Raw genomic sequence first — 18,690 nt, forward strand, 5'->3', positions numbered from 1 at the left:
TTGTGGGGACAGACCAGCTTTATTCAGAGATGGCAGAGCACAGGGGTGGCCCCTCCCTGCTTCCCCCTCACTCTGTTCCTTTCTGCACCCCAAGGCCCAGGGGGGCAGGAATGGGCTCTGCAGCCCCACTAGACACTTGGGCTGAGGTCTGAGCCTGGCCGCTCCCCTGGTACGCAGACTCCCCCCAAACATGAACATGTTGAGGGAGCACAGCTGCTTCACCAGAGCTGCCCCTGGCCCGCCTGCTGCCCTCCCCATCCCCTGGCCTGCCTGCTGCCCTCCCCACCTCCTGGCCTGCCCGCTGCCCTACTGGGCAGCTGTCCCCCTCCCTGTCTCCCAGGCTGCTCAGTCCAGCCTCCGCCTGCTCCCCCTGGGTCCTGGATGGATAGACAGTCGTCCTGGGTGTCTGCTGCCTGGTGCATCAGGCTCCTGAGTGCCCACTGTGGACGGGATGGCCTGGGATGGGCTGCCCCATGCCTGAAGGCCCATCACTGCTGGATGGTCCTTGGAGCTGGGCGGCCGGGGGCTGGCACCTGGAACTCCACTCTCCTCGGGGAGGGCAGTCATGGAGAGGCCTGTGTCTGTACTGTTACCCTTTTGGGAAGGTGCCCCCAGCAGGGGTGAGGGCTCTTAGGAAGGTGGTGTTGGAGGGGCAGCAGAGTGCGGACACAGCCCTCTGGGCAGTGTGGGGATGCCCGTCCTGGGGCGGGACCCCCCAGTGGCTATCTCCTCTGGGTCAGGGCAGCAGGGGTGTGAGGTGCAGGGGCAGGGCTGAGCGGCGGGTGGAGGACTCAGAGGCGAGTGTGGCAGGTAGGCCTGTTCCTTGCTGAGGCAGCAACTACCTCAGCTGTGGCCGCTGCCAGGGAGCCCTGGCACCCACAGGCTCAGGGCTGGGGCTGGGGGCTCAGGTGGGGGCGCGCTGCTCCGTGGGGCTGGGGCGATGACAACCTCATCTGAGTCGTCTGAGTGGCTGTCGTCCCCGGGGGATGGTGCCCTGGGCGAGGACGGTGCTGGAAAGAGGCAGAGGGATGTCACTGAAGCTCAGCCTTGTGTGGGATGGAGACATTTCCTGATGGCTGGCGGCCAGTCCAGGGGCGGCACCCTCGTCCCCCATAGTGCCTGCCAGCTATCGCCACCCCAACCACCTCCTGGTGGGTGGTGTAGAGCCCCCGGCCACATCGCAAGACCAGCAGGGTGGCCAAGAGCTGATCTGAGCTAAGGGTTAGCAGGACCCTGTGCCTTTTCCAGAGGTAAGCACAGTTAGCTCTCCAAGGCCCTGGGGGCAGATAGGAGCCTGTCACCTGAGGCCTCATCCCTGAACACCTCATTCCCAGTGGCCTGGGGGACTCCGACCTCATCCCTGGACTGCAGTACACCACAGGGGGGAGCAGACCGGGGCCTGGGGGTCTTGGAGCTCAGTCCATACCCCACCGACCCCTGTGGCTGTGTCTGCTGAGAGCTCACAGTGCCGGCATTGGGCAGTTCCGACTGGCCTTGGCCCCTGGAACCCTAGCCCCAGCCCCAGGGCCTCGCCCCACTCACTGGACCAGGGCTGTGGGGCAGCCGGCTTCTCCAGCTCCCAGGGTTCTGGCTCCCCATCCTCGCTGGCGGGGATCCCTGCGGTGTTCCCTCTGTCACCTCCCACATACTCCTGACCTGTAAACAGCAGCCCAGCTGACCTCACACCCCACCCCCAGGGCACTCCCAGGCGTGTCCCTGCCCTCGCAGGTCACTGTGGGGGGGACAGGCCCCTGTGTATGGGCAGCATGGTGGGATGAAGCCTTGGCTCCCCCCCCAGCCACCCGCCCACTGTGATACCCAGGGCATTGAGTTACCAGACACAGCCTCGAGGTGGGGCGGGGAGCAGTGACCGGGGTGTGTGGCTGGTGCCGGGGAGCTCCTGGCAGTGGGTCCTGTTCCAGGGAAACTGGAAGATGGGGGGCTGTTGATTGATGGGCAGAGCTGGGCCCAGGCCAGGTGCATGCCCTCACCCGGGGCACATGGGCATGGAGCATAGCTTGTGGACACTGAGACCAGATGTGATGGCGGCCAGTCCCCATTTGGGGACACGGAGAAGTGGGAGCCCAGCGAGACAGCATAGCTGGGCCATCCACTCAGCCCAACCCTGCTGACCACAGGGGCCTACCTGGGGGATGTCCCACAGGCAGCCTGCTTAGGAACTGCTCCCCTTTCCACCGCCCCACCACAAACCAGGACTCAGGACCCCCGCCAAAGTGTGGCAACGGGGCTTTCCGCAAGGCGCTGAGTCCTGTCCTGGAGACAGGGCCCCAGCCTCACCTGAGTCCAGTCCGAGTCAGGTGTGCCCGCAGCGCAGACTGGACGCAGGTGATAGCCTCCTCCAGTCCCAGGGCATCCTGGGCTCGGGCCTGGGGGCTGGGTGCACGGGACGGCGGGGAGCTCTGTACGTGGACATGGAGGGAGCTTGTGGGACACCCACCCTAGTCCAGGGAGGCATAGCCCAGCTCGCTGCCCTGACCATTCTGATGTGGCTCTAAGCCTTTCTGCGCACTTTTCTCATTGCCGAGTCTCAAACCCAAAGCCTCTCTGTGTGAAGTACACACCCTACACTGAGCTACCTCCTGGACATCACAGCCCCAGGCCGAGTGTGGCCTGAGCCAGGTACCCCAACAGGAGCACAGGAACACAGTCTGGGGGGGACAATGGGGGGCAGGCGAGTGTGGGGGGGGACAGAGGTGGGGGGGGTTGAGCCAGCAGAGGCTCAAGGTTATCACCTGGGCTGGAGAGCTGGGTGACCTGGAGCCACCTGCATTGTGTGACAGCAGTCTGGCCCGAGCCAGGTGTCCCCGGACAGCTGCCTGCAGCACCACAGCCGCCTGGGGAAGAGGGGGAGACAGGGGTGACAGGGAGATGGCTGAGGGGGAGACGGGGTGAGGGGGAGACGGGGGGGTGAGGGGAAATGAGGGGGAGATGGGGGTGAGGGGGGTGCAGGGTGAGAGGGAGATGGGGGTGGGGGGAACTGAGGGAAAGATGGGGTGATGGGGGGACAGGGGCTGGATGGTGGACTGTGTTGGGCCCTCAGTGATCTCAGTTTATGGGGGCAGGGTCTGGGGATAGGGCTTGCCCGGAGTGGGCAGTGATGGAGGTGGTGCAGGCGTGGGAGTCCTCTGCTGTATCACCCGATGCCCTCAGGCCCTCCCACCACCTGGCCCCAGGCCCTGAGCGCCATGCTGTCCCCTGGGGCTGGTTGTTTACTGGAGTCCCACCGTCCCTTACGCACAGCTGACATCACCTGAGGGAGCACCAAGAGGCCGAGAACACACCCACAGGCATCCAGTGCTCACCCACCCTGGGGACCGCAGGTCTGGGACAGGAAAACCAGCCTTGCTCACCTCATCCAGGAGAGCTGCATGCTTCTGAAAGATGGGGAGTCAGAGGACGGGCGCCAGGGCCAGGGGCAGAGTCGGGGGAGCCCTCCAGCACCCACGGGTGGGGTGTCTGTGTGGGCTCAGCGGTCCATCGTCTCATGGGTGTTCAAGGTTGTGCCCATGAGTGCCCCCCTGGGTAGTGCTCCCTGGGGGCTTCCACCCTGAGGCCGCTGTAGGCACACCGGTGTCCCCTCCTGGGCTGCCCTGCTGTGGCCCCCAGCGTCCCCTCCCTGTGAAGCACTGGCCTCTCCTGGCATCAGGGCACTGCCCGCCCCCACCCCAGGGGACACTCCTCCATGGGCACTGTCTTTCCATCCTTGCCCCTGGCAGGCAGCCCCCGGGGGTCAGCAGGGCCTGGCGTGAGGCCATCCTCACCCGGTGGCTGTGCCCCCTCCAGGCAGCCTGCAGGATCCTGGCGGCCATGGCTCTCCTGTCCTCTGAGTTGGAAGAAGCCGGCTGGGAGCAGCCCTCCCTGCTGGAGTCAGGGTCAGGGTCCAAGCTGGGTGGAGAAGGGCTGCAGGGGGGTGGGGGAGGCTGCAGGGAGTGAGGATGAAAGACAGGAGGGAGGTAAGCTGCCCAATTACTAGGCCAGATGTGGGGGTGAGGGAGGAAACCCATTGTCACCCACTCTCTGGCTGTGGTGGGGTGAGGGCTTTTCCAGGCCCCGCCCACACCAGCTCTGGGGGGTCCTGGGGGCTGGATCCAGTGAGCCTGTCCCCATCTCAGAAATAAACCCCAAACCGTCGGTAGCCGTGGCCCCAAGATCAGGGCCCCCAGTGGCCATCTGGGGTATGGGGAGGTGCTTCCCCGAGATCTGAGAGGCTGTGGGCAGCCGGACACAGGCTGGACGAGACCCACCTCAGGCTTCACCTCCGTAGACCTGGCCTTCTCTGCCCTGGCAGCTTCCTTGTGCTCTCTCAGCTCTCCGGTGAGCACCTGGATCTCTTCTCTGCGGGCAGAGCGGCACGCCCGTCAGATGCTGAGTGTAGGCTGGGATGCCCAGAGCATGCAGCTGCCGGGACGGCTGGCTGACAGGACGGGCTGTGGAGGTGTCAGGACCCCACCGCATCCAACCTCACCCAGGGCAGCCTGATGTCTCTGGGAGTGAAACACTCACTCAGCACAAGCACCCTGCACCCCACTCAGACCCACTCCCCTATCTGATGATCCCAAGACTCTGAGGCAAAGGGCCAGGAGGGATCCTGCCATGAGGGCTCTGGGATCCAAGGAGGCACAGGGGTGTGCCCATCACCCCAAGAGGCAACGGAACCCTGACCAAGGACCAGGCCACACTCTGCAGGGGTGGCCGGCAGGGAAGGTCTCGCCTCACCGCAGCGCTGCCTCCATCTCCCGCAGAGCCTGCTCTCCGCTGACTGCCAGCTGCAGCTCCTTCTGCAGGTCTGCCTTGGCCTTGAGAAGCTGCCTCACCTCCAGGCTGCACATAGGGGGCGGTCAGGGGTGGGGGTGGGGTCCAGCACCAAAGGACCAGGAGGGAGCCTCGCCCTCCCCTCTGTGCCGGCCGCCCACCATCCTGTGCTGTGCCCTGGCTGGGCCCAGCCTTCCTGGGGCTGACAGGCCGGGCTTGTCTGGGGCTGCTCCCTAAGCCATCCCAGGTGTCAGCCACACCCAGAGCAAGGTGTTTCAGGCCGGGTCCTGGGAGGCACAGGGGTCAGAGCTGTGCCTAGGACCTCACAGTGGCCGGTGGGAGGCAGGGGGCTGGCTGGTGCTCTGGTGCCTAGGGATGGATGGGGCTCCCCCTCCCCAGGCCCTTCACAGAGGGCCCAGGAAGTGCTGAGTGGGAGAATGGGTGGCACAGGGGAGCCCTTCCCCACATGCCACCCACTCAGGGGCTTCCTCCACCAGGCCACCCGCTCAGGGGAGCCCCCCACCTACTCTCGCTCTAGCAGCTTAGTCTGCAGGGTGCTGCGTTCCCCTCTCAGGGTCCTCACAGCCACCCGCAGGCGCTCAGTGTCGTCCTGGGCCTGGCGGGGCTGGCGGTGTGCAGGGTGGTTGGCCGAGTGGAGCTTGGGGGCCTCCAGGAAACAGATTCTCTGGGGGACATGGCTCCTGTCGGTTCCTCTTCCCTCCCCACTGGGACGCCCAGTGATGGGACAGGGACAACCACCTCCCTGGGGACTGGGCCTGGGGGACAGGGAGGGCCCTGAGCTGCCCCAGCCAGAACCAGAGCTGAGCCTGGGGCCCCACAACTGCAGGCGCCCCCAGGAGGCTGAGGCCCCTTCTGCACCTGCCGGTTGTCTGCAGGACACATTCTCTATGTGGCTGTCATCAGGCACCCCACCCCCCTCCCAGGGACCAGGAGGGTATGACTGTAGCCACCTGGGGATTGTGGGCAGGTATGGGGTGGCCCTGTGGGGTGGAGCATAGCTCAGGGGGCCCCCAGACTGACCTTCTCCAGCTCCGTGATGCGGCGCAGCAGGCGGGGCTTGCTCCACTCCACGTAGCCTGGGGGTGGGGGATGAGGGGCTGCACATGGAGCCTCCCACCCCCCACTCCCTCCAGGGCTCAGTGAGGCCCCTTCCTGAGGACCTGCACCACCCCCTTTGTTTCCGGAACACATCCTAGCCCCTGGCCAGCTGCTGGGGGGGAGGAGGGACCTCCCCACTGGATGACCGGGTCCCTGCAGCACCCCAGGGCCACCTCACACCCAAGGTCCTCCGACTCTGCCTCATACCCCCAAAGACCATGGTTCCAGGTGGGCCACACCCTGCTCACGGGGCTCCCAGAGGGTGACGCGGGGACCGCGTGAGGCCCACGCACCGTGGCTTTTCTTGTCCCCCGCAGTGTCCCCGGTGGGCGTGGCGGGGCAGGTCCCCCTCTTGTTGGAGGGGTCGCTGCTCAGCAGCCGGTCCAGGTCCTCCTTGAGGCTCTGGTTCTCCTCGGTGAGCTCCTGCACGTCTCGGGACAGGCTCAGCAGGGCGCTGCTCACCTTCTGCCGCCGTAGCCCACTCCTCTTGTCTAGGGGGGGCCTGACAGGGGCACCGTGAGGCCCACATTCACAGCCCGGGGCTGTGCCTCCCCTCCCTTCCCCTCCTGGAACAGTAGGGGCAGGGGTAAAGGAACCAGACCCTGGGGGAGCCAGGGCCCTGGAGGAGACTAGGACCGGCGAGGGCAGCTTGTGCTCCAGGATAGGCTCTGATGGGGCTCCCGGACAGAGCCACTGCCCAGGGTTGGTGGGGGTGGGAGGACCACTCAGGTCTGGGGGGTGGCATAGGGGTCCCACAGGAACAGGGCACCCTACTTCCAAGAAATGGAGCAGCAAGTGGCACCCCAGGACGCAGCTGCCCAGGGAGGCTCGTACTTCCTGCTTGTCGTCTCAGAAGCTGCCAGCAGGGTCTGGAGACGGCGGATCTGCAGCACCAAATGCCCGTCACAGGGTGGAGGGGCCAAGGGGTGGGGTGGGCATGCTCATGGGGGGCAAGGCAGGTGTCACCTCCTCATAGCAGGCTTCCATGGCCACGTGCATCTCCTCCAGACTGGTGGTCTTCAGGTCTGACTGCAGCTTGCTGGAAGCCAAGCACAAGGGCACGAGCACCGTGGGCAGAGCCCAAGGGCTTCCCAGCAGCACAGAAGCAGAGAAGGAACGGCTCTAGCTCACACAGGGCCAGTTCAAGGGAAGGGCCTTGCTCGCACCAGGGGACCATGCAGGGGAGGTGGTGGGGTGCGGGGGCGATGGTGGGGGAGGAGTGCCACATGGGTGGGGACAGGGACGCTATAGGCCAGTCAGGTGGGGGTGTGGATGGCCTCCCTGAGGGGATGGACATAGGGACAGAGGGGCTCGGGGCGGGGACCTACGTGATGATGCTATCTTTGTCTTTGCACTGCTGCTCCAGCTTGAGGATCCGCTGCTTGAGACCGTTAATGACCTGCGGAGAGCTCGGCGTGAGGCCCAGCTGCCCATGGATCCCGATTACCCAGTGGCCCCTGGCTGGCTTCCTCCCAGCTTTCTGCCTGGATGGGCCAGGGTGCCCTGAGGACCTGCCACATGTTCTGGAAGGCAGGCTGGGACACCCCAGCAGGCTACCACTGACCTCCGGGGACAGCTCAATGCAGGGTCACCTGGGAGGTGCGGGGGACCATGGGGTACAGCTGCCCAATTGGGGAGATGACTCCCTAAGCGCTCAACGTGCACCCGATGATGACGCCGGTGACCTGAACGCGTATGGTTGACAGGCTCAGGGAAGTGGGTAGAGCCCTCTACATGTGGGCCTGGGTCTGAATGTCGGCACCAGGACCACCTGATGGTGCCGCAGGGCCCTTCCTGCCCACACCATGGCGAGAGGCAGCCCACGTAGGTCCCTAAGCCGGAGCCCGTTTACGTGGACACCTGTGGCCTGGCCCACACTGTGTGCCACCTTTGATGGAACACAGTGTGACCGCCCAAAAACCCCGCACTCCCCTGCACTTGGCCCGCCCTCGGCGACCAGTCTGCCAGGCCCCACACAGCTACGGCCTTGGGGTGCCACCCGCCCGGGAGGACAGTGTGGGCACAGGGCACAGACACAGCTGGGTAAGAGCCACACCTGACCCCTGCTCTGCAGTGACCTCTCAAACTCAAGAGAAAGAAGACAAACACCAGACGTGCTCAGGAAAGGCCAAAGCGGCCTGGGAGGAGGGGTGGCGGGCACTGGACCCTGAGCCAGAGGTCCTGAGTTTGACCCCAGAGTGACACTTGGGCTCAAGTCAACCAGTAAAGAAAGAACGAAACGAGACTGGAAAACTGTGAGGCTGGCATAGCGGCCGCGGGGAGTCCCTGTCTGGAAAGGGCCAAGGCTTGTCAGTGCCCTCCCTGGCTACCAGGTACTGTGGGCGAGGCACTGGCTTCTACCCCTCAGATCTCCCTCCCCAGAGATTCCTGGCTCCAGCAGGGCCCACACTGGATGCGCCTTGTCCCGAGCTGGTTGAACGGCCCATGGCTGGGCGGCCCCTCTGGCTTTTCATGGTGAGACACGGCCAAGCGGGACGGGGCACCGGGCCCTGGCTTTGGTGTCTGCTCCAGCTGGTATGCATGGCTTGTCTCCCGCGGAGGGTTCGAGAGCCAACACTGTGTGACGGTCTCCCAGCTGTCCACAGCTGGTGGAGGGCGGATGTCACAGAGCTTGGGGTCGTGGCCAGGACCCCATGGCAGGAGTCTCAGGGGCCTGGCCTCTGATTCCATAACTGTACCCGCAGGCAAAGGCCTTGCTGTGAGACCCCGGGAGGTGACATGGGCAGGTGGGTGAGTGGTATCCAGGGCTGTAGCCAGTGGGGAAAGCCTCCCCTGCCCGACGTCCCATCTGATCCAAGTGCAGAGTTGAGGTGACCAGGCCACGGCCCCGCCAGGCCCCTGGCTCTCCGAGGCCAAGCCGCCCTGCTGCTATGTTAGCTCATCCTGCCTGGATGAGTGAGTCCTGGAGTATGTCCGGCCCCTTCCTCCGGCTTTGCTGCCAGCTCCTCCCCTCTGTAAGGCTGGTGGGGAAAGGCGTCCCCACGCCAGGTCACCTTGCTCCTTCTCCTTCTCTGTGGCCTCATGTTCAGGCTGACACGCACGGCAGCATCTTCAGGCCTTGGCCCAACTGCCCCCTTCCCTGGCTGTGCCAGGTGGCCTCGCCACAGGCTTGCTGGCAATCTCGCATTGGTCTCTCCTCTTCAGGGAGACCCTGTGGTCCTGCGGCTCTGGGAGGGCGAGGGGCGGGCTCTGAGCTGCCCAGGCCATACTCACCCAGCCGGCATCTGGCCATTTCTCCACCAGAGTCCGAACGAACTCGGGGCCCTGCGGTAAGCAGACGGACAGTGAGGAGGGTTGGGCAGGCTCCTGCGGGCGGTGCTGGCCAGGCTAGGCACTCACGTGCGAAGGCTCCAGCAACTGCCTCATCTGCCGGTCCTTCCGGCTGTTCTCCTCCTGCAGGCGCTGCAGCCGGGCCCTGAGCACGTCCATGTCCCCCTTCTGCACATGCAGCGACTGGAGAGAGAGGGCCCCGCACCAGGATGCTTGCACCGGGACACATGCTGAGACAGGCTCACCCACGACAGTCACCTCGAGGCACGACCCTGCCAGACGCGACGTGTGTAGGAGGTGGTGGGGCTGGGAGATCCAGCACGAGGGAGGACGGCCTTCCAGGGCCCAGAGTTCCCCACCAGGCCCAGCCATGCCTGGACCCTGTGCAGGGCAGTTCACTGCACCGGCTGTGGCCCCTGGAGACCCTGGCAGGCACGCCCCTCAGGGCAGAGCCCCGCATCCTCGCTGTAAGAGGCCAAGCGCCAGCACGAGGGCAGAGGCCCAAGGGCCGTGGGTTCAATTCCTGAACCACCTCCCTGCCCACGATAACTAATCAAGCATTTGAAAATAACAGACAGCACCCACCACGCTTAGGACGCGCCTGGGAGGGCAGGACCCTGGCTTTCTCAACAGCCACAGAGCAAGAGGGCAGGGGTGGGGTGACCGAGTGCGACCTGCACCTGGGGGCTACACCCCCCACCCTGCACGAACTGAACATTCATGTGCTGCCCAGACCTCAGGGTGGGGAAGGAGGTCTTTCCGAGGGCAGGGCACCAAGGGCTGGCAGAGAGCTGCACGCAGATAGGCCGAGCAAGGCCCAGCACGGGGACACCAGAGTGGTGAGGAGCCACGGACTACAGGGATGTGGGGGCGCCCCACTGATGCCCTCACACCACCCACAGGAATGTGCCTGGGCTGCTGGGCACCCACGGTGGGCAGGGACCAACAGGAAAGCGGCAGAGGGCAGGGGTGGGCCTGCCAGGTGGCTCAGCTGTGCAGTGCGCCCACCCTGCACGGAAAACTGCCAGGCTGTGCCATCTCTCCCTCCCTCTGTATCTCTCCCTCTTCCTGAAAGGGAAGCTGCCAGAGTGGTGATGCGGGACTGAGACACCTGTCTCTCTTCAGCTGCTCTTTCCTTCTCCCTTACTGTCTTTACCTGGTAACATGAGAGACAGGTAAGACTTAAAAGTCTGTAAGCGAAATACAGAGAAGCAGCAAGCATGCCCGGTTATGCCCACAGCTCTTGGAGCAACTGTGAGGGAAATGGGGCAGGACGCGGGAAGTGCCAGCGCTGACACGGCTCGGAGCAGACACACAGCCGGCGGGTCAGAAAGACAGACAGACAGGCAGGCAGGCAGGCAGGCAGGAGTCGGCAGGAACAGAGGTCCTAGGTTCATGGGATAGGCCAGAGCGCATGTGGTGACAGGAAGCCTGGACCACATGGGAAATCTCAGCTTGTGCGAAAGAAATGGCCCACAGGCGTGCCCACTGCCTCAGGGGTCTCTCTTTTCTCCCTCTCTCAAAATACAAAACGAAAACCTGGGTGGGGGTGGTCTGGCATCAGTGTGTGTGCAAGGACCTGAGTATGGTTTCTGTAAAAAAGGAGCAAGAACCTTTTAAATATCATATTCAGGGGCCAGGTGGTGGCGCATAGGGTCAAACACACATAGTACAGTGCACAAAGACCCGTGCTAGGATCCAGGTTCGAGCCCCCAGCTCCCCCACCTGCAGGGGGGATGCGTCACAAGAGATTAAGCAGGTCTGCAGGTGTCGTCTCTCCCTATCTCCCCCTTCTCTCTCAGTTTCTCTTTTCTGGCCAATAAATTGGAAAAAATGGCCTCCAGGAGCAGTGGATTTGCAGTGCCGGCACTGAGCCCCAGAGACAACCCTGGAGGCAAAACAAATTATATTTAGAAACCGAGCAACATGATTCCAGAAGAACAACTAAAACGACAGCTCAGTGGGTACAGCAAAAGCTTCACCATGCACAAGGCCCTGGGTTCGAGCCCTGGCACACAGGAGCTCCCTGGGTGGTTGAAGGCTCTCCCCATACTCCCTAGCATACGACTCAGCACTGGTACCACGCGGCCCAGGGAGCCAGGTGAGGGACAGAGCCTCTCGCCACGACTGTGAGACCCACTCCATGCTGTGGAAAGGCTTGGGAGATGAGAGGATGGAACCTCACTCGTGGCTGAGGGCGCAGCCCCTGGCCCCTGGGTATCAGGCAAGAGGGACCCTCATGAGGGCGCGGGGGCGTGTCCGGCCCATCCCCTGCAGTGTCCTAACGGGCCATAGTGCTGCTCCCCTCAGCCCTTGGATGGGCGTCAGGGGAGAGCACCCAGGGCAGAGAGGACCACCCACACCCACTCAGTCAGTGTCACACCTCGCTGGGCACGGCCGGCGTGTGGGAGCCCGTCCCCAGAGGCACTCTGGCACGGCAGGGCAGTTGGTGGCAGGTGAGGGAGGGAGTGGGCACTGGGCTGTTTCCTGGCACCACACTGCCAGCCGCCTTTCCACCCTGGCCCAGCCTAGCCCTCTGGCACTTGGACGGGTGGGAGGTGACGGGCGGCGACAGCCTGAGGGCATGAGACGCACCTTCTTCAGCTCCAGGATCTCCTCGTACATGGCCTCCTTCTCCCTGTATGCGGGTGTCCCAGGCACATGACCTGCGGGGTGGACGTGGCTGGGGGGCGCTCCGGCTGTCCGGGCAGAGGCTCGGTCCGGCAGGAGGCCCCGTGGGTCCAGGACATTCCTGAGCGGTCGGGACCCCCACCCCCCACGCTCCTCCTCTGGGAACCCTGCCTGCCCGGCCCGGGCCCTCCCTCTATGACTGGACCGGTGGGAGGTGATGGGCAGCCTACCTTGCTTGGAGGGGGCCAGCCACAGCTTCTGGGGGGTCGGGGACATGCGGCTGGCCACAGGCACACTGGCTGCGGACCTCAGGGAGCGCCAGGAGGCCACCTTCCTGGGTCTGGAGTAGTAGGGCGACTCTGGGGAGTACCGGGCGGCTCAGTCACACGTGGTCCCGGGGCCAGGTTGGCAGGGCCGGCACATACAGGCAACCCCGAGCAGCCTCACGGGTGGCCGGCCACTCAGCCCCGGGCCATGGTGTCCCCACCCGCCCCTGAAGAACCGAAGGGTGTGAGAAAGGTCCGTGACAGGGAACAGCGGACCCCGGTTCTCCCCTCCCATAGGCCTCCAGCTAACCCGCGTCTCAGCCCAGAGCCCAGCCACCACAGGACCAGAGACAGCAGTGCAAGGACCCCGTGTGTCCACCAGCACCAATGGACACCAGTGGATGAGCCTGTGGCCTCCCACCCGGGGCCTCACGTCTACACGTAAAGGCCATGAGCTTGTGGGACCTGCCTCTCTGAAGACTGGTTCTGCCCCCCCCCAGTCTGGGAGCACCCGAGGGGCAAAGCAGAGCAGTGGCCAGGCAGACCTCAAAGAGGGTCCCTCCCACCTGCTGAGCGGAGGCCCAGGAGCTGTACTCACGCAGTGAAGTGGGCAGAGGTCTGCGGGCACTCCCCTGTACTCTCTGCAGGGGAGGGGGAGAGGCTGCTGGGTGGGTGATGCGCCCACAGGGACAAGTCCTCTCTGCAGGCCCTCCAGGCTTGGCCCTCCCCAGAAGGGGCTGGGCCCCACTGCCCACGGTGTGCCCACCTCCCCCTCCCCCTGGGTGCCCAGGGCAGTGAGGACCCAGTGCTGGAGGGCAGTGACTCCCTCCTGAGAGGAGGCTCAGCCCAGGTGCCCCCAGGTGGTGTAGGGCGCCCCCACCCCTCACCCTGCTGGGCCAGGGCGGAGACTGACCTGCGGGCTGTAGGCGTGGGCCTGGGCGGCCCCCAGCCCACTCACCGCCTCAGAACCGGAGTCAAAGGTGCTAGCCGACAGGGCGTCCTCACTCTGCGAGAGAGGGGGGGGTCACATCTCTGCACAGCGGCCCCTCGTGCACCGCAGGCGGATGGAGTGGAGTGGCGGGAACACCGCTGGCGCCCTGAGCCGGCTCCTCACCCCGTGGGCACCGGGCACTCCGGGGGGCTCTGAGGCAATGGAGAGCGCCTGCCAGAGTGCCGGGCCGCGGGTTCGAGCCCCCGCTCCCCGCCTGCAGGGGGGAAGCCTTCACAAGCCGCTGGGCAGGGCCGCGGGGGTCTCTCTGTCTCTGTCCAGTAGAGTAAACGAACAAGTCATCTAAAAGCTGAACTCCAGAAGGAAGACAGGAGCGCAGGGGCAGCGAGCGCGCGCGGCCGGGCGCAGCAGCGACCTCTGGCCGCCGGCAGGTGGCGCCCTGGGCCACGTGCGGCGGGACTCGACTCCGGACAACCCGGTCCTCCTGGGAGGGGCTGCCAGGGAGGGGCCCAAGCCAGGGCGCCCCAGCCCTCAGCACTGGCCAGGGGTGCGGTGAGCGCCTGGACGCCGTGTGCAGGCAGGGGGACGAGACCCCGGGGGAGGCAGCAGGGTGGTGGGGTCTGGGGAGTGACGGGGGTGGTCAGCGCTGACCCCGTGCCCCCAATCCCGCCCGCGCCCGCCCCAGGCCTGTGCACCTGCAGGTCGGGGCACCCCTGCGGGATGCGTGGCTCCGGGCGCGCCGCTTGGCCCCGGGTCCAAGGCGGCCCTCCCAGCCGCCGGCCGGCCTTCCTGCACTCCCGCTCGAGGCCGTGGGTGAGCCGGGCCATGGGAGGGGGGGTTCGTGCACGGTCCTGGGCGGGGTCGGGCCCCTCCTGCAGGCCGCCCTCCCGGGGCACTTACGTGAGGGGGGGGCTCTGGCCAACCAGGCGCCGGACAGTGCGGGGCGGCGTCAGGAGGGCTTCCAGGAGGAGGCGGCGGGCGGGGCGGCGCTTATGCGCTAACAATCCCAGCGGCGCCCGCGCCCGGCAACACGTCGGCCCCCAGTACCCCCAGCCCCCCCCCCCAGATCCCGCCTGCTCACCGAGTCCGACCCCGGCTCCCCGGCGCCCCCCGACATGACCGCGGCGCTGACCCGCTAGGTCTTCGCGGGCTGCCCGCCGCCTCCTCGCTGCCATGGCAACCGCGCGAGCCCCGGATGTGTTCGGCCAGGTGTGCGCATGAGCGGAGAGCCCCGCGCGCCTGGGGCGGGGGCGGGGCCTGGGCGCTCTCGGCCGGTCACCACTCACTACGCCTGCGCCACCACCTTCGAGCGGGGAGTGTGTGTGGGGGGGGTGCTTTGCACGCCCCTCATCGCCCCTCACCTGGGCAGGTGACCTGCCAGCCACCGCCCAGGCTCTAGGGCTGGGGAAGCCCTTCTCTTCTCTTTTTCTTTTTTTTCTATTTACTTTTTATTAGTGATTCAATTTTGATTTACAATTTTTTGTTAATAGTTCATTTTATTTTAATGAGAGAGAGATACAGAGAGAAAGACCAGAGCACTGCACAGCTCTGGCTTATGGTGGTGCTGGGAATTGAACCTGGGACCTCAGAGCCTCAGGCATGAGAGTCTTTTTTTTTTTTTTTTTTCATTATTACATTTTTTCATTTTATCACTACATTAGAAATGAGGGAAAAAAACTGTGAAATTACAAATGCATATCACTTCATGAAAATCATGGAGCAATGGAGACATCACAAAATTACACAATCACCATTCCACAAAATGAAAAGTGGCTAACCCTTTGAGAGTACAAGGGATTATACATTAAAAGGTCAATGATAGTGAGATTATTGGCAGCATCTGTTAGCTGGAATTCACACAACAATAGAAAATTTAAATATGAATGTAGGGAAAAACTAACTACTCCTGGCCTCTCAGTCAGGGGGTACGGGTGAGCAGGCACCAGATGCTTAAACCATCTACATCACATGAAGAAAAAGGCTCCAAACTAAGACATTGCTTTTGGAAGGAGATCCTCATTTTATGATGTTTGGACACACTCTTTCTCCTGCTGGATAGTTTCTTTCGAGGGAAGGGTGTTTTTTTTCTTCAGTATTGGTTTTCTTCAGTTTTGATCTATCAAACTTTTCCACTTCAGACAAGTCAGGTTTATCACTCATCTTGACTGGAGGTCTGAAGGGTAAGGCAGGCGGCCAGCGAAAAGGAGCGAGAGAGGGAGAAGTCATGCTCAAGGTACACTGCAACCGAACCGAGCTCAGGCATGAGAGTCTTTTGCAGAACTATTATGCTGTCTCCCCAGCCCTGATTTACAATTTTTAAAGATATTTTCATTTATCTTTAATGAGAAAGATACAGAGAGAGACCAGAGCCCTGCCCAACTCTGGCTGATTGATGGTGGTGCTGGGGATTGAACCTGTATCCTCAGAGACTCAGGCAGGAGAGTTATTTGCAGAACCATCATGCTGTCTCCCCAGCTCCACCACCACCACCATCATCGTCATCATCATTATTTATCTTATTTTCCCAGAGCCCTCTCAGCTCTAGCTGATGGTGGTGCTGGGACTTGAACCTGGGACCTCAGAGCCTCAGGCAGGAGAGTCTTGCAGAACCCCTGTGCTGTCTCCCCCAGCCCTGGATTTACAATATTATGAGCTAATGGGTTTAATTTCATGCCGTTCCCACCACCAGAGTTCTGTGTCCCCATCCCCTCCACTGGAAACTGCAGTGGTTCTCCCAAGGTCACAGTTATGGGGTGACTATTATTTCTATAACTATCTGTCTATAACTTTACATTTTTTCTCATTTTTCTATTGTCCTGCCTTCTTTCCCTTTTTAAGTCACTCCGACACCTGTTTCTGAGTGTCCTTCCTTTTTTTAAAAAAAATATTTTATTTTATTTATTTATTCCCTTTTGTTGCCCTTGTTGTTTTATTGTTGTAGTCGTCGTTGTTGGATAGGACAGAGAGAAATGGAGAGAGGAGGGGAAGACAGAGAGGAGGAGAGAAAGATAGACACCTGCAGACCTGCTTCACCGCCTGTGAAGTGACTCCCCTGAAGGTGGGGAGCTGGGGTTCGAACCGGGATCCTTATGCCGGTCCTTGTGCTTTGCGCCACCTGCGCTTAACCCGCTGCGCTACCGCCCGACTCCCAGTGTCCTTCCTTTTTCCCCTCTTCTCAGATAAGTGAAACCATGGCTGAGGAAGCCCTTTAATTTTTTATTATCTTTATTTTTTGAATAGAGACAACCAGAATTTGAGAGGAAGAGAGAGAGAGAGACAAGAGACACCTGCAGACCTACCTCACTGGTCCTGAAGCAGCCCCCCTGCAGATGCGGAGCGGAAGCTTGAACCTGGGTTCCTGTGCACTGTAATGTGTGCGTTCAATTGGCTGTGTCACAACCTGGGCCCCTGATTTTATATATAAATGACAGAAAGTGAAAGAGGTGAAAGAGAACCAGATGTGATGCCAGGGCTTGAACTCAGGACCTCATGCTCAGGAGGTCCAGACTTCATTCACTGCTCCACCTTCTGGGTTTTTTGTTTTTGTATTTTATTTTTTATATTTCATTTATTTATTCCCTTTTGTTGCTCTTGTTGTTTTATTGTTGTAGTTGTTATTGATGTTGTCGTTGTTGGATAGGACAGAGAAATGGAGAGAGGAGGGGAAGACAGAGAGGGGAGAGAAAGACAGACACCTACAGACCTGCTTCACTGCTTGTGAAGTGATGCCCCTGTAGGTGGGGAGCCGGGGACTGGAACCAGGATCCTTAATGCCACTCCTTGCGCTTTGCGCCACCTGTGCTTAACCTGCTGCGCTACCGCCCGACTCCCATTTTTTTGTTTTTGATGTTATTATTTTACCAGAGCGCTGTTCAGTGCTGGCTTGTGCTGGCGTGGGGGACAGAACTTGGAGCTTTTGTATCTTGGGCATTAAAGTCTTCTGCACCGCCACTACAATATTTCCTATGCCAACAATCTACCTTTTTTTTGCCTCCAGGTTTATCCGTGAGACTTGGTATCAGCACTACAAATCCACTGCTCTTGGTGGCCATTTTCGCCTCCACCCCCTCCTCCATTTTATTCTATAGGGCAGAGAGAAATTGAGAGAGAAGATAGAGAAGGAGATAGAGGGGTGTGGGCGGGCGCACACCTGCCTAAGCGCACATAATACTAAGCACAAGGCCCCGGGCTCGAGCCCCCGGCTCCCCACTTGCAGGGAGGAAGCTTCACAAGTGGTGAAGCAGGGCTGCAAGTGTCTATCTTTCTCTCTGTCTCCACTTCTGTCTCAATTTTTCTCTGTCCTGTCCAATAAAATGGAAAAAAAAGGGGAGTCGGGCGGTAGCACAGCGGGTTAAGACCATGATTTATGCAAAACACAATAAGCATAAGGATCCAGGTTTGAGCCCCCGGCTCCCCACCTGCAGGGGAGTTGCTTCACAGGCGGTGAAGCAGGTCTGCAGGTGTCTATCTTTCTCTCTCCATCTCTGCCTTCCCCTCCTTTCTCCAATTCTGTCCTATCCAACAATGAAGACATCAATAACAACAACAATAGCTACAACAATAAAACAAGGGCAACAAAAAAGAATAAAAAATAAATATAAAAAAATTGCCACCAGGAGCAGTGGATTCATAGTGCAGGCACCAAGTCCCAGTGATAACCTTGGAGGCAAAAATAAAATAAAATAAAATTAATGCATCCTGAACAGCAGAAAAATTAAGGACACGTAATGAGAGTACCCGGAGTTGCTGGGCTGTAGTCTGGGAGGCAGCAGTGGCACCTCCAGGGCTTGAGTTAGGTCAAGGAGCCAGCCCTGGGGGCCCCTTCTGTGTTCTTAGCTGCAGCACCCACTAGAAGTTTCCAGGAGTGTTGAGAGTGCATAGTGGGGGGGGGGTGTCGTGATAGACACATCTGGTTGAGTGCACGTTACGATGCACAAGGTCCTGGGTTATCTCTGTCTCTCTGTCTCTCTCCCTCTCTATCTCCCCCTTCTCTCTCGATTCCTGGCTGTGTCTATCCAGTAAATTGTAAAATAAAAATAAAGCGAAAACAAGAGCTGCAACTCTCCTAGGGCCCAGCAGGTGGCACAGCGGACAGACCTGCACTTCACTGCCCGCCCCAAACACACACACAGGTCCCTGATGTTCACACACACGTATTTTTCCTTCCTTTCTTTTTCTTTTTGCCACGAGGGCTTCCCTGGGATTTATACTCCCATCACCACCACCCCCACTTTCTAAAAAGATTTGTTAGAGACGGACAGCATCATTCTAGCTCATAGGGGGTTGACATCATTCTAGCTCATAGGGGGTTGAACTAGGGACCTCATGCTTAGGCATCTAGTCTTGTTTTTTAGTTAGATTTTATTTATTTATTTATGAGAAAGATAAGAGGATAGAAAAATAACCAGGCATCACTATGCTGGTTATTTGTGCTGCCGGGGATTGAATTCAGGACCTCACATTTGAGTGTCTAATGCTTTATCCACTGCACCACCTCCCAGACCACTGAGTTATTTTATTTACTTATTTATTTAATTTTTAATATTTATTTATTTCCTTTTTTTGCCCTTTTTATTGTTGTTGCAGTTGTTGTTGTTATTGATGTTGTCCTTGTTGGATAGGACAGAGAGAAATGGAAAGAGGAGGAGAAGACAGAGATGG

The 18,690-nt window shown here is 60.8% G+C and overlaps 2 protein-coding genes and 1 pseudogene across 12 annotated transcripts in view; 1 reads left to right on the top strand and 2 right to left on the bottom strand.

The window, feature by feature from the left end:
• IQCE (IQ motif containing E) lies at nucleotides 1–14,235 on the bottom strand. Of its 11 annotated transcripts, none has more exons than XM_060173217.1 (22): nucleotides 14,111–14,235; nucleotides 13,039–13,086; nucleotides 12,679–12,721; nucleotides 12,045–12,173; nucleotides 11,779–11,882; nucleotides 9,253–9,366; nucleotides 9,127–9,177; nucleotides 7,221–7,291; nucleotides 6,859–6,931; nucleotides 6,727–6,776; nucleotides 6,186–6,394; nucleotides 5,815–5,870; nucleotides 5,301–5,458; nucleotides 4,738–4,842; nucleotides 4,266–4,356; nucleotides 3,783–3,941; nucleotides 3,372–3,395; nucleotides 2,754–2,855; nucleotides 2,299–2,420; nucleotides 1,836–1,927; nucleotides 287–1,010; nucleotides 1–242 (listed from the first exon to the last, which is right to left on the bottom strand). In XM_060173217.1, the coding sequence occupies exons 1-21, from the start codon at nucleotides 14,144–14,146 to the stop codon at nucleotides 844–846; spliced, it is 2,004 nt and encodes a 667-aa protein (XP_060029200.1). In that variant the 5' UTR covers nucleotides 14,147–14,235; the 3' UTR covers nucleotides 1–242; nucleotides 287–843. The 11 variants fall into 11 exon arrangements, with proteins under 11 accessions (XP_060029200.1, XP_060029197.1, XP_060029196.1 ...); XM_060173214.1 differs by having other exon boundaries at nucleotides 12,994–13,086; XM_060173213.1 differs by lacking the exon at nucleotides 14,111–14,235 and adding an exon at nucleotides 13,725–13,871.
• The window catches only part of BRAT1 (BRCA1 associated ATM activator 1), a 15,924-nt gene continuing 10,966 nt past the window's right edge, over nucleotides 13,733–18,690 (top strand). The window contains exon 1 of the mRNA XM_060173207.1: nucleotides 13,733–13,842. The gene's annotated coding sequence lies outside the window, so the exon portion shown is untranslated. The remainder of the gene's footprint in view (nucleotides 13,843–18,690) is intronic.
• LOC132533123 (thymosin beta-15A-like) lies at nucleotides 14,645–15,282 on the bottom strand (annotated as a pseudogene).

This window comes from Erinaceus europaeus, chromosome 15 (assembly GCF_950295315.1).
Source record: "Erinaceus europaeus chromosome 15, mEriEur2.1, whole genome shotgun sequence".
Lineage (NCBI taxonomy): Eukaryota > Metazoa > Chordata > Mammalia > Eulipotyphla > Erinaceidae > Erinaceus > Erinaceus europaeus.

Bases quoted from the DNA above. Each gene is read 5' to 3' on its own strand.
- IQCE (XM_060173209.1), bottom strand. From the start codon at position 13,856: ATGGCCCGGCTCACCCACGGCCTCGAGCGGGAGTGCAGGAAGGCCGGC. The intron at 9,178-9,252 runs GTGAGTGCCTAG...TGCTTACCGCAG, and splicing joins AGTTGCTGGAGCCTTCGCAC to GGCCCCGAGTTCGTTCGGAC. The intron at 3,942-4,265 runs GTGGGTCTCGTC...CACTCCCTGCAG, and splicing joins CTACGGAGGTGAAGCCTGAG to CCTCCCCCACCCCCCTGCAG.